At 51.4% G+C, this 12,515-nt stretch overlaps 1 protein-coding gene and 1 long non-coding RNA gene across 4 annotated transcripts; one reads left to right on the top strand and one right to left on the bottom strand.

The window, feature by feature from the left end:
* Positions 1-453: 453 nt before the first annotated feature.
* On the bottom strand, positions 454-11,853 carry LOC134757307 (golgin subfamily A member 8N-like). 2 transcript variants are annotated; one of them, XM_063698931.1, is made up of 19 exons: positions 11,042-11,853; positions 9,260-9,379; positions 8,312-8,371; positions 8,050-8,130; positions 7,158-7,196; positions 6,848-6,895; positions 6,675-6,759; positions 6,470-6,579; positions 5,338-5,424; positions 5,124-5,231; positions 4,841-4,928; positions 4,208-4,464; positions 3,875-3,954; positions 2,548-2,624; positions 2,024-2,115; positions 1,349-1,449; positions 1,169-1,266; positions 912-1,067; positions 454-826 (listed from the first exon to the last, which is right to left on the bottom strand). In XM_063698931.1, exons 1-19 carry the CDS (start codon positions 11,087-11,089, stop codon positions 651-653), a joined length of 1,911 nt encoding a protein of 636 aa, XP_063555001.1. In that variant the 5' UTR covers positions 11,090-11,853; the 3' UTR covers positions 454-650. The 2 variants fall into 2 exon arrangements, with proteins under 2 accessions (XP_063555001.1, XP_063555000.1); XM_063698930.1 differs by lacking the exon at positions 3,875-3,954 and having other exon boundaries at positions 2,548-2,623; positions 11,042-11,847.
* Positions 677-5,548, top strand: LOC129527177 (uncharacterized). 2 transcript variants are annotated; one of them, XR_010131161.1, is made up of 3 exons: positions 677-804; positions 1,432-1,528; positions 3,493-5,548. It is a non-coding gene; the product is annotated as an uncharacterized lncRNA (long non-coding RNA). The 2 variants fall into 2 exon arrangements; XR_010131162.1 differs by having other exon boundaries at positions 3,490-4,209.
* Positions 11,854-12,515: the final 662 nt, after the last annotated feature.

Below are 12,515 nucleotides of genomic sequence, written 5' to 3'. Positions count from 1 at the left end.
GGCCACTTTCCTCTTCTGTGAGATTTAAAAAGCTCCCCCAAAAGGTTTCACTCCCATCACCAACACACAGAAAATGGAGGAAAGGCTGTTTCCAGTTCTTGGCCTTTAAACAACTCTAAATGTCAGTACTCATAGTGGCATATTACAAAGTAATAAACAGTGCACACTTGGGGGCAAACTACATATTGAGCTAACGAAGAGCTCACTGTGATTAAGATTAGATCAAACAACAGCAGAACATAGGCAAATTTTGTCTGAATGCTGTAGTGAATATACATGCTGCAATAACATTAAAAAAGCATGGCAGCCTATTCCAAACCAGCGAGAACAGTTTTGGGCAAAGGGTGGGTCTTTGTGTGTTTGAACTCCCACCACGTAAGGGCAAACTCGATATGCATGCTAATGACCTACAATTATGAAATTAAAAAAGAAAAATGCTAAAGGATGCCAGAGTGAACATCAGTGAGAGCCACAGAGACCCACTCTCTTTTAACTTTTTACGAATAAACTTAAACTATAAATTAGAAACACAAATAATCATGAGTGACTCTAACATTCAAAGGAAGTAAATGAATTGTGTAGGAGATTAACCCCATAACTTGGTTTCCTATTTAAAAATTTCTTGAGCAGCTTTTTGATGATGGTGATGTTTATCTCCTTCTTCTTGGCAGCCAAGCCCAGCAAAAGAACGGCACACAGCAGTTGCTGCCCAAGCCTGGGTGCTCCTGGTGGTCCTGCACGATCGGCTGTGCAGTAGGCTTGTCAAGGAGAGGATCCTCCCTGGCCTCTCCTTGGGCAGAGGAGGTGAGGCTCACCTCACAAAGATCTTTGGAGAGAGGGAGGCAGGGATCTCAGCACAGTGGGAGCCCCCCTCTTCCTGCCTGCCCACCCCGCCTGAGGGCTCTACTCACCACCATGCTTGTCTGCAGCCCCAAGCTCCTGGGGGGCTGGGGCTCCTGGACTGGGCTCATCAGCAGGGTTCTGGGCAGCGGCCAGGAATTTTCTGTGCCCATTGTTGTAGTTGCTGGAAGCCGCAATACCATCTGCTGCATCTCCAGCAGCTTCACCTGGAGGGAGGGGTGCTCAGCTGCCATGCCGCTGCCTGCATCCACCCTCACCCCCACCCCCACCCCCACCCCCACCCCCACAGAGATGTTGCACACCCTACCTTCATCTCCTCCCTGAGCTCCAGCCTGATGGTGTCCTCCTCCCAGTGCCGCATCTTTGGCACGGCCCCCTGGTTCTGATAAAACGTGATGGATTTTCCTGCGGGAGGACAGGGCTCAGACGCTGGGGCCCCTTCGACGGCCCTGCAGCTCCCCCTGCCGTGCCCTGGCCTCCCACTCACTGATGGCATCTCTCTCGCCAGTGGTGGATGAAGCAAAGTTCTTTTTTCTTCACCAGCTCACTCAGGTCTGCCTTCTCCTCCAGGTGGTCCATAAAGCTGCCCTGGAGCCAAAATATTGCAGTCACATCTCGGCAGCGACCTGCCCTCAGGTGGCATTTTCAAGTCATGGAGAAGGCGGAGGTGAGTCCTGGCATGGGCCAGCTTCTCCATGACCTCCTGCAGGGCCCAGTGGCTCTCCCCACTCACAGACTTGCCCCCAGGCCCTGGGGCTCCAGGGCCTCTGGCTGCCTCTGGCTCCTTCTGGGCCGAGGCCACCGGGTGAGCCAGGCGCTGGCAGCACACCCTCTGCTCTTTCACCTGCTCTTGTAACTGTGCCTGCTTCTCCTGGGCACTAGCTCCAGAGGACTTGAGAAATGCCACCTGAGGGCAAGATGTGAGCATTCTTCTAGGGGCATACACAGAAGAAATGGGGCAGAGAGGTGGAGCGCAGCCCCTTCCCTTGGGGCCTCAGAGAGTGCACCTGTTGGCCACAGGTGAAATGGTGTCTGACCACTGGCTCTCGGAAGGGGTGAGGGTCCAGAGAAATCAGAAGGCAGGGAAACGAAGAGCATTAAGGGGTCTTGGAGGGACCACAGAGAAAGGTGGCAAAATGGGTGCAGGGGGAGTCAGGCTCACCATGGCCTCCCTGTTCTCCAGGTCCTCTGGGACACTCGGCACGGGCTGAGGTGCCTCCTCCCCCTCACTGTCCAGATGTTCTCCTCCGTGCCCTGTGGGGGGGTGGCCAGAGGGGTCTTCAGACAACCCAACAAGGGAGGTACTGTGGGCCCACCTCTACCTCCACCCTCACTGTGTAACCCTGAGCCAGCCCCTCCCCAGAGAGGAATGAGCTGTTGTTCTTTATTTTTACTTTTAAGAATCAAGATCTTGCTATTCCGCCCAGGCACACTCCCACTACTGGTCGATGTGGGAGTTCTGACCTGCTCCCTTTCTGACCTTGGCCAGTTCAGCCATCCTTAGGCAACTTGGTGACCCCCCGCTCACAGGAGGTCACCACACTGATGCCGAACTTAGTGCAGGCACCCGGTCGGCATAATGACCAGCTGTTCTAAAGGTCTCTTCCAACTCCTCAATCCTATGCTGCTAGCAGTCCCCCCTTCCTCCTGGGGCTCTCTCCTCTTCCTCTGAGCGGTCTCCCGTACCTTCCCCAGGGAGAGCCATGAGGCTCAGCTGGGCTGTTAGCTGCTGGTTCTGCTGGCTGGCAGCTTCCAGGCGCTCCTAAGGGGCCAGGAAAGAGTGAGAAGGGATGGAGTTTACCAGGTCGTCCCCCTCACAGCCCCATCCTCGGCAGCTCCCTCCCATGGGTCTCCTGCAACTTTTGGCAGGCCATCTCGGCCACTGCTTTGCCCCAAGCTTCCTGCTGCTGCAGCTGGTTCATTAGCTGGGTCTGTTGCAGTCACTGCCTGTACAGCGCCTCCTTCTCACAGGTCAGCTGCTGATAGGCGGCCACCTGCTGCTGATAGGTGGCCACGGACTGCTGCAGGTGACCCAGGTAATGGTCTGGCTGCTGCTGCAGACTCTGAGCCTCTTGGCTCTTCAGCTCCACCTGCAGGAAGACCCTGGGTGTGAGGGCACGTGGTGGCTGGTTTCCAGATTCTGGGCCCATTAATACGGTAGCGGTAGCGAGGGCACTGTGGGGCTCTGTCAGCTACCCAGGCCCCTGTCCCCTTACTCCAGGCCTAAGTGACTGCCTCCCTTTCCTAGAACCCCATGCCTCCTTCCCCAGCCTCAAATCTCATACCCTCTTCTCATTTAATCCTCAGCACCTCTGTAAGGAAAATGCTAACTTCCCTTTGAAGTTAAAGAAACAGAGACTTAGAGATGCAAAGTACTTGAATGGTGACCAGTGGAACCGAGGCTGGAATCCAGTTTTAATCTAAGGAGTCTTTTTGTTTTGTTTTCAGACAAGAGTGTCACTCTGTGGCCCAGGCTGGAGTGCAGTGGTGCAACCTCAGCTCACTGCAACCTCCACCTCCTGGGTTGAAGCAATTCTCATGCCTCAGCCTCCCGAGTAGGTGGAATTACAGGCATGCGCCACAATGCCCTGCTAATTTTTTTTTTTTTTTTTTTTTTTTTAATTTTAGCAGAGATGAGGTTTTACCACATTGGCCAGGCTGATCTCAAACTCCCGACCTCAAGCGATTCTCCTGCCTCAGCCTCCCAAAGTGCTGGGATTATAGGCATGAGCCACTGCACCTGGTATAAGGAGCCTGTTATAGCACTGTCTCTTCCCCTGTGATTGGGGGCTCCATGCCTCTAGCTGGGATGATGATGTCCAGACCTGAGAGGAGCCCAGGGCTACCCACCTTTAAAAGTCAGAGGCAGGAAGCAAGAAACAGTCACAGGACTGCCCTGGGGGGTGCTGTGGTCACCAGCCCCCAGGCTGGAAGCTGCCTCTGGCCTGGCACCTCCCCTCCCAAGAGGCTGCTGCCCGCCTCCCAGCCCTTCTTGGATGGGGTGGAGGTTTCCGTCTCCTTCACCTCACCAAGCTTCTCCTGTAGCTCCTTTACTTGCTGCTCCAACTGCAGTGCGCTCTTGTTCTCATTGTTCTGGACAGCGAGAAGCAATCGGCAGCCACCCACTGCAGCTGGAGACCCCAGAACTTGGTGTCTGCCTCCCATGGCACTGGGAAGGCTGGAGGCAGGTTAGAAAAATCACCCCCTCTCCCACAGCCACCTGGCTCACAGGTGCCTTTAGAAGTAACCTTTCACGTGAGGGCTACACTGCCCCATTTTAGAGGTGGGGAAACAAAGGCCCGGAGGGCTAGGGAGGAGGGCAGGCTCCCCAGTTGGGGCAACGCACCGGCTCCTCAAAGACGCTCTGTGGCTTGGCCAGCTGCTGAAGCTTCTCATGCTGCTCCTGAAGCCTCTCCTCCTGCTTCCGAAGCCTCTCTTCCTGCTCCCGAATCCTCTCTTCTTGTCGCCGGTTCAGGAGACTTATGTGCTGATTGTTTTTGACCTGGGCCTGGAGCTCTCCTGCCACTCTCTCTAGTTCCTTCCTCAGGTGCTGCAGCTCCACCTCAGAGGGCACTGCTGGGGGCTCCGGGGGCAAGGGTTCAGCTGAGAAAGGAAGCAGATAATAAGGGCCTCTGGATTCTCGAAAAAGAAAAACCCCCCTCTTGGCGCACAGCTCCTCTCAGGCTCCTCAAACTTGGCCTCACTGCTAATGATTCCTCGCACCCAGATGGTAGCCAGTCTTCCAAAGCACTTTCAGAGAAAGAGCACTGCGGTTGGCTGACAACGGGCCCTCTTTGCTGATGGGGACACTGACACACTGAGACTCATTGAGATGACAAGACTCGCCGTCTCCTGGCACAGATCTCTTTCCCTCTGCCTCAAAGCCCTTCCATCCACCCACCTCCCTGGGGCATTCTAAGCCACCCTCACAGCCCTCTGATGCCAGTCCTGCTCCCAGGTCATGCCAGCCCCATCTTACCCATCTGGTTTTTAAGTTCGGACAAGCTCCTCTCCAGCTCCTCTACCCGATGAGTATAATGCTCCTTCTCTGTCTTCAGTGTGTAAACCTGCCCAAAGCACAGGGGGAAAGGGCCCTGGAGAGAGGGGCTGGTGGCTGGACAGGCTGCCCTCTCCCTCTCTGCCCCCACCTCCACAAAGCCCAGACCCATGACCACCTCTGGCTCTACTATTCCCATTTTACAGATGCCCAGAAAGATCCAGGGACCTATCTAATGTGGGGGGGCTGAAGGGTCAGATCTCACCTCCTGCGACATTTTTCTCATCCTCTGCTGCCACAGGGCCCTCTCTCCTTTTATACGATCAGCATACTCATCTTTTTCTAATTGGACTTGTTCAAATGACTTCTTCAACTGCAAGAATGGGCACAGAAGTTAGGAAGGGCTGTCACTGGTCCTCACCTGCTCCTGGCCACCTGGGGTCATCGTCCTTCCACATCCCTCCCTCGGAAAACCTCACCTGTGTCAGCTGCACTTTCAGTAGTGCCTGCTCCCGCACAGACTGCTCTAACCACCACTCCGTACGTGCTTTGCTGCGGCTGGACAACTGGATGGTGAAGAGTGAGAAGTTTCAATCTGGAGAGCCTGGGCATTTCCACACAGTGCCCCTTAAAGGGGCTAGGGCTAGGCCCAGTATACAACTCGGTCAGTAAAGATCAAGGCATTTCCCAGCCCGTGGTCTGGTTTTTAAAAGAACACAGTAAAGTTGGAACGGACAGGGAATGAGATTGAATTTATAGCTGGCTAACAGAGGCCCAGAGAGATCAGATAATATTGCTATTGTTATTACTGTTATTATTACCACTGTTTGAACCTTTGTGGAATGCTTCACCAGGTACCGTGCTAACAATCCCATTTAATCCTCGCAACCACCATAGGAGACAGTTACTATGATTCCCTCTATTGTGGAGATGAAAAAACATGGAGTATTTGAGGTTAAGTGCTTGCCTAAGTTCACTTAGGCAGAGCTGGGATATAAACACCCAGGTCTATCCAATTCTCTAAGCCCATTTTTCTTGCTGGGGATGGGGGCACAGATAGGAAGGGGAAAATTAATCTTTTGTTCACTTTTTGAAAGGATGATACATTCACATAGTCCAAAACTCAGAAGGTACAGAAGGGAAGTATCTCCCAGCCATCTTGTTGCTCTCTCCTGAATTTTTTATGAACGCTTACAGACATGTTTTATGTATATTATCATAGTATGTACACACACACACACCCACACACATGCACGCGTTTCCTCTTTCTACAGAAATGGTAACATACTAAAGGTACTCTTCTGTACCTTCACAGTACAAGTACCCAATACCCCACCTAGGACTTGCCCAAGACCACAGCCAGGTAAGGGCGGGGCAGGCACTTGGCCTCCAAGCTCTGCGTCCAGTGCTCACTCCGCACAGTGCCCCCCAACTCACCCACAGCAGCTGACTCGGCCCCAGGCTGCCACTAAAAACCATACAAAAAAGTAGCAAGAAATGGCCATGCTGCCTTCTGGGCAGGACATGCCATCCTGCAGAAGGGACCTTTAGGCTCACTCCTCCATCTGCAAAACCAGGCTCCCAGGGGATGGGGCAGGTGGCTGGACTCACCTGGTTTGCCGCCTTCTTCTCTGTGGCGATGACAGCAGAGAGAATCCTCTCTAACTCTCCTTCACACTGCATTGAATGTCGCAGGCGGACAGCCAGGTCCTTGGACTCTTCTGTAATGAGAGAGTTGAGATGGGGCCCAAAGGACTCCCCCTGAAGACCTGTCAAAGTGCCAGGTTGAAGGATGACAGGGTGCCCAGATTCCCACCTTCAAAGTATCTGAGAGAACGTTCCATGTGGTACAGGTCTGTATTTAGTTCTTCCTTCTGTATGATCGATGTCTGGATTTGACCCTTTGGGAGAAAAGCCAAGCAAGTGCTGAAAGAGAAGGAAAGAAACCTTCTCCGGAGGACAGGAGGAAACCGCACACCCTCCACTCACCTGTAGCTCCCTTTCGGCTTTCTGTCTGTTGTTGTTTGCTTTCTTTTCCTATAGGAAGAGGAAGACAGAGCTCATACCAGGGGGAGGCAGAGATGGCACAGCAAGAGACATGCCCCCAGAATGCCACCAATGCCCCAGGACAGGCCCACCCATGGGACCAGGTTATCAGGGGCCCTGTGGGGATGGGGTGGAATCTGAGGGGTGAGGCTTCTTCCCCAGGCTGGGAGTGGGTGAGACGAGACTGGGGCCTCTATGTCTGAGTGCCCCCCAAACCCAGCAGTCATGTCGCGAGGAAACGAAATCACGTTACTTCTTCCAGCTGATGTTCCACTTGCTTCTTCTGTTGTTTCTGTGGGGAGAGTCAAATAAGGTGATGGAGGGTGGCCCCCTCAACTCTATTCCCCAGACCAGGAAGCGGTAGGCAGGGGCCAGGAATGGATTTTAAAGGCAAAGTTCTCAGACATAATGGGAACACAAACTGGTAAACTCTTCTCAAGCTCCCAAGGACAGAGGATTTGGGTCTTTGTTGGCTTTTGCCCACAGCCACAGAACTCAAAGTCTGAATCTGGAATCTCTTGAGAGGACAGCAACATAAACCTCTAGAGATGGAGTTTCAGAAAGGCCCCTCCTTCTGGCAGCTTGTGATTTAGAAAAGTGGGTTCATTCAATAAACACTTACTGAGCACGTATGGACCAGGTACGGTTCTTCACAGCAGATATAGGATGGAAAAGGACAGACAGGAGCCCTTAGCCCTGAGGTTTCCATTCTCGGGGGCCTTTAAATCTCAGACTCGAGAGCTAACAGAGACCTTTGATACTCACTACCTCCTCTGGAAACACGAGCCCAAAAAGGAGAGGTGGCTTGTCCAGAATCAAAGAGCAAATTAGGGACTGAGTCATGGCAGAAATACGGGGCCCTTGACAACCAGTCAGGCTAGCACTTCCCCAGGAGGCAACAACCCCAGGGCGTGTGTAGCAAGGACTCGAGCAGGGGTGTCTGGAGAGGAGAGAGTCGGCAAAGAGGGCAGCAAAAGAAGAGCCATGCTGCATGCTCTGGGGTCCCTCCAGGTGAGGCCTGGGCACCCAAGCTCCCTATTTGTCCCGGGCACCAGGGACCCCCAGCCCCTTTCTTCAGGGCCCCAAGGGGAAACTGGAGCCCAGGATTGGCAGCGTGGAATCAGGGGACCCCACCGGACTCTTACCAAAGATTTGATGGTTTTCTTCAGCCGACTGATTTTGACGGACGTTGAATCCAGGACTACTGCTCGTTCTTGGCACGGGCTCTGAGGTGCATGCAGAGAGGAGGAGGTGGAGCAGGAGTAGGGGGAGAGGTAGAGAGAACGATCGTTAGGGCTGGGGTGTGTGGGCTGTCTCAGCTGGCAGAGGGGCACCCAGTCCCACCTGGAGGAGGAGGTTGGAGGGTTGACCCGAAGGGTCACTGCACCTCCACCCAGAGCCTCTTACCTCCAGATCTTTCAGGGTAGCAGATGATGTAGGGCCTTCCCTGTGGAAACCTGTCGCTGACTACAAGAGATGAGAGTGCACATGGAGATGTTCTGTCCCCCACAGTGTCTGAGCCCTCTGACTTCCTTTCTTCCCCATCAACTGGCAACATTTTCTTTTCTGCCTATCTTGGACCTTTTGTCCCGTAACTCCTTTGTGCCAACTTCTCTCATGGTTCTTATCTCCCCACCATCCCATCCTGGGGCCCCTTCAGTGACTCCTGATGGCAAGTGGCTGTTCCCATTGTCCTGGTTTCCCCTTGAGACTGGGGATGAGGAAAATCAAACCATATCCTGGGTGTCCTGAGTGTTTACAGCAGGCCATGTACTAGGGATTAACATAAAAACAACAATAACAAATCTCATTTAAACTTCACAAATGGAAGTGAAACAATACCACCTCTATTATACAGATGTGAAAACAGAGGCCCAATGAGGTCAAGCAACTTGCCCTAAATCATATCCCTAGCAGAGCAGATGGAGAGGCAGGATTCAAACCCAGAATTCCTTTTTTTTTTTGGAGACAGAGTCTTGCTCTGTCACCAGGCTGGAGTGCGGTGGCATGATCTTGGCCACTGCAAGCTCCACCTCCCAGGTTCACACCATTCTCTTGCCTCAGCCTTCTGAGTAGCTGGGACTACAGGCACACGCCACCACGCGTGGCTAATGTTTTTGTATTTTTAGTAGAGACAGGGTTTCACCGTGTTAACCAGGATGGTCTCGATCTCCTGACCTCATGATCCGCCTGTCTTGGCCTCCCAATGTGCTAGGATTACAGGCGTGGGCCACCACACCCGGCTAAAGCCAGAATTCTTAACCAGTACCCAGCAGTCCATCCACAATCTTAAGAATTACCCTCTATTGCCCCTTGGGCCCCCTGTCCCCAGAAGCCTGGTCAGCCAAGACTCACATCCCCAGGTGGCTGGCAACCACCAGAAGTGGCTGTCTCAGGGATACTGCCATTTGTTTTTCGGTTCCTGTTCGTTCCTGCTGGAACTCTAGGGCTGTTTTTCTGCCAGTATTCTTTTAACTGTTGGAAAGAAGAGCAGTAATATTCATGAGAACCGTCAGCCCCTACAGCCACATCCTCCTTTACAGTTTTTACAAAATACACTTACACATCATCTGATTTAATGACACCAACAACTGTACAAGGTGTTGTCACACTCATTTAGCGACTGAGAAGGATTGCTATCATGGCTAGAAAAAAAAAAAAGGCAATACTGGAACTTTGAAACTCAGTCTTCTGACTCCAAGCTCTGAGGTTTTGCCAAGAATCAGCAGCTGCCGGGGACCAAAACCAGAGGCAGAGGTAGAAAAGTAAACATTAAGTAGGCAGGAACTGTACGCCCTGTGGTTTAGTCGTGCATCCTCACACGTCTGTTAGTGTGAAGAAGTGCACCAGTACCTCTCAAACTTTTCTATCAATGTGTCCTCATGGCAGAAGGCAGCCTTTCTCTTCAATCAGAATTCATCAGAAAGAGGACAACCCAAGCCTCATTTCAGAGAGAGGTCTGGTATACTCTTAGAAACCTATGTGACTGTCATCCCTAAGTACATTCATGTTTTTTCTCTTGATCTCAAGAGAATCAAGGGAAACTGACGCTTCAGAACGATGTCCCACATTTATCCTGTGGCACTCCAAGTACCCAAGGTTGAGATAATATGAGGAAGATTCAAGGTGTCAAGTTCAGTTTCCCAAGATCTATTCCACAGAAGATGAGCAAATGTCACTTCAGAGACCACTGACTGAAGGAGAGTCTGGTCCCAGAACCATGGAGAATTAGAATATGAGGTGGAGAACTCAGAAAAAAATGTTAAAATCTCTCTGGAAAGTAGAAGCCTGGGAGAAAACCAAATCAAACCCATTCTCTCATTGCCACCCAGAGATACTGTCAATGTTTTGAGTTCATGGGGGAAGTGCAGGCTTTTCCCACCGTCAACATCTGTAAGGGAGTGAGGCAGCCTGGAACCTCTTGCTCCTAGGTCCCATAGTCTCCATTCCCCTTCCAGCTGGAAATTTGTGCTGTGACCAGAGGAACCAGAAACGGGGTGAGAACGCTTAGGGGACTGGGTCGTAAGGTCAAAGGCCAGTCTTGCAGTAACGGCAGTTACTAGGTGGGCTGTGACATCACAACATTCCACTCCTCCTGGTCGGGGGGAGGGACCATGTCAGCACCATGTCCAAGTCGCCGCTCCACGATGGGGGAGGGAAGCACAGGGTTGGGACCCAGCTCCTTGGAGACGCCAGCACAAAGAACCCAGGGAGGTCAACCTTGAGGCAGCAGGAGGGGAGGGCAGAGTTGGCAGCAGGGAGTCCCAGGAGTCACCAGTCCAAAGTCACCCAGGGATGACTGGCGAGGGTGGGGCCTGGCTCCTTGGAGATGAGAGCCCAAAGAGCCCAAGGAGATCAAGCTTGGGGCGGCAGGAGATGAGGGCCCAGTAACGGAGCGGGAAGCCCCAGGAGTCACCCACCCAAAGTCACCCTAGGGTGATTGGCGAGGGCAAGGACTGGGCTGCTTTCTGAAGGGGTGGGGCTGACTGACAAAACTTTGGTGGGGGTAGCCCAAGGCACCGGGGTTGGGGGGACCAGTCCAGTGTGCCTCAGGAGTCGTATAGACTCTGGCAGGGGTCTTGTCATCAGAGGGGATCTGTGGCTGGGTTGAGGGGCTATGACCTAGTGCGTTGTTACCTTTTTCTTGGCTGCAGCCAATTTGTTGTGTTGAGTTTCTTCTGCCATCGCAGGTTGGGGAGGGAGGAAGGGTTGGGGAGGGAGGAAGGGTTGGGGTCACAGCAGCAAAATCTCAGTAAGCACCGATCAATGCTTCCAGTCACCTACCAGACAGCTGTGTGACTGAGCCAGAGGAGGCGTAACCAGGGCCCCAGTAGAATGCGGAATAGGGGCGTGGCCTTAATGCTCCAAGCCCATTGGTCAATGAGAAAGATGAAAGGGCAAGGGGGCGTGGCCAGACAGCAGCGTGTCCAGAGGGCCCTGTGACTCACAAGGAAAGCTGCCCATGGCAACCGCTCTCCCCACCCACTCTAAGAGAGCGGAGAGGCCTCCCACTCTGGAAGAGAAGAGGGGCCGGCTTTTGCTTTAAAAGCTTTAAACCTTTAAAAAATATATGTGTGTATACTTTATATATATGTGTGTCCGTGTGTGTGTATCTATGTTTTTCTCCATAGTTGTCTTCATTATCCAGCTTCTATGCAAGGTCTATGATTTTGGCCTATATTTTTCATCTTTGATTACAGTACAAAAATTACCAGTATTACCTTAACTGAGATACAGATCCTATAAAAATGGAAAATGCATAGCATGCTTGATGATTAATGAAGCAGACTATATTATCCAACATTCTAATAAGATAAAATCATCACAATGATTTCTCTTTTTTGGAAAAATGTTTCTCTTATTCTCCTACGTTTTCGTTAAGTTTTTTTTTCTTAAACAAGAAACATGTCTAATATCTGTAAAAACACAAAGCTTTTGGGCCGGGTGCAGGGGCTCATGCCTGTAATTCCAGGACTTTGAGAGCCCAAGGTGGGTGGATCATGAGGTCAGGAGATCGAGACCATCCTGGCTAACACGGTGAAACCCCATCCCTATTAAAAATACAAAAAAGGCCGGATGTGGTGGCAGGCAGCTGTAGTCTCAGCTACTTGGGAGGCTGAGGCAGGAGAATGACATGAACCCCCGAGGTGGAGCTTGCAGTGAGCCAAGATCATGCCGCTGCACTCCAGCCTGGGCTACAGAGCAAGACTCCATCTTAATTAATTAATTAATTAATTAATAAAAATAAAAAATTAATAGAGCAATGTGAACAAAAGATGCAATAAAATAATTTAGAAAGTACAAACTATTAAAAAGTAGATTTTAAAACTTGTGCAACAAAGTCAAACAGCAGCCAACGAAAATGTATACCCTTACACGTTTCTTTAAAAAGCAATTTAAATTACATTGATCCACTAAACTAGGAAAAGCAAAACAAACAAAAAGGGGGAATAATTAAGACCTAAGGAAAAAGGAAAAAGAAAAACCACTAGATTTAAAAAATAAAACTAAAGGAGGATTCTTTCAAAAGACTGAGATAATAAAACAGTCAAGCCTCTGATAAGTAATCAAGAGAAAGAAAACTTTGAAGAGAAAAGGGCATATAGCCACA

The sequence above is a fragment of the Gorilla gorilla genome, chromosome 16 (genome assembly GCF_029281585.2).
Source record: "Gorilla gorilla gorilla isolate KB3781 chromosome 16, NHGRI_mGorGor1-v2.1_pri, whole genome shotgun sequence".
NCBI classification, from domain to species: Eukaryota; Metazoa; Chordata; class Mammalia; order Primates; family Hominidae; genus Gorilla; species Gorilla gorilla.
The sequence above is the reverse complement of the archived record's forward strand: the minus strand, read 5'-3'. Positions and strand labels throughout refer to the sequence as shown.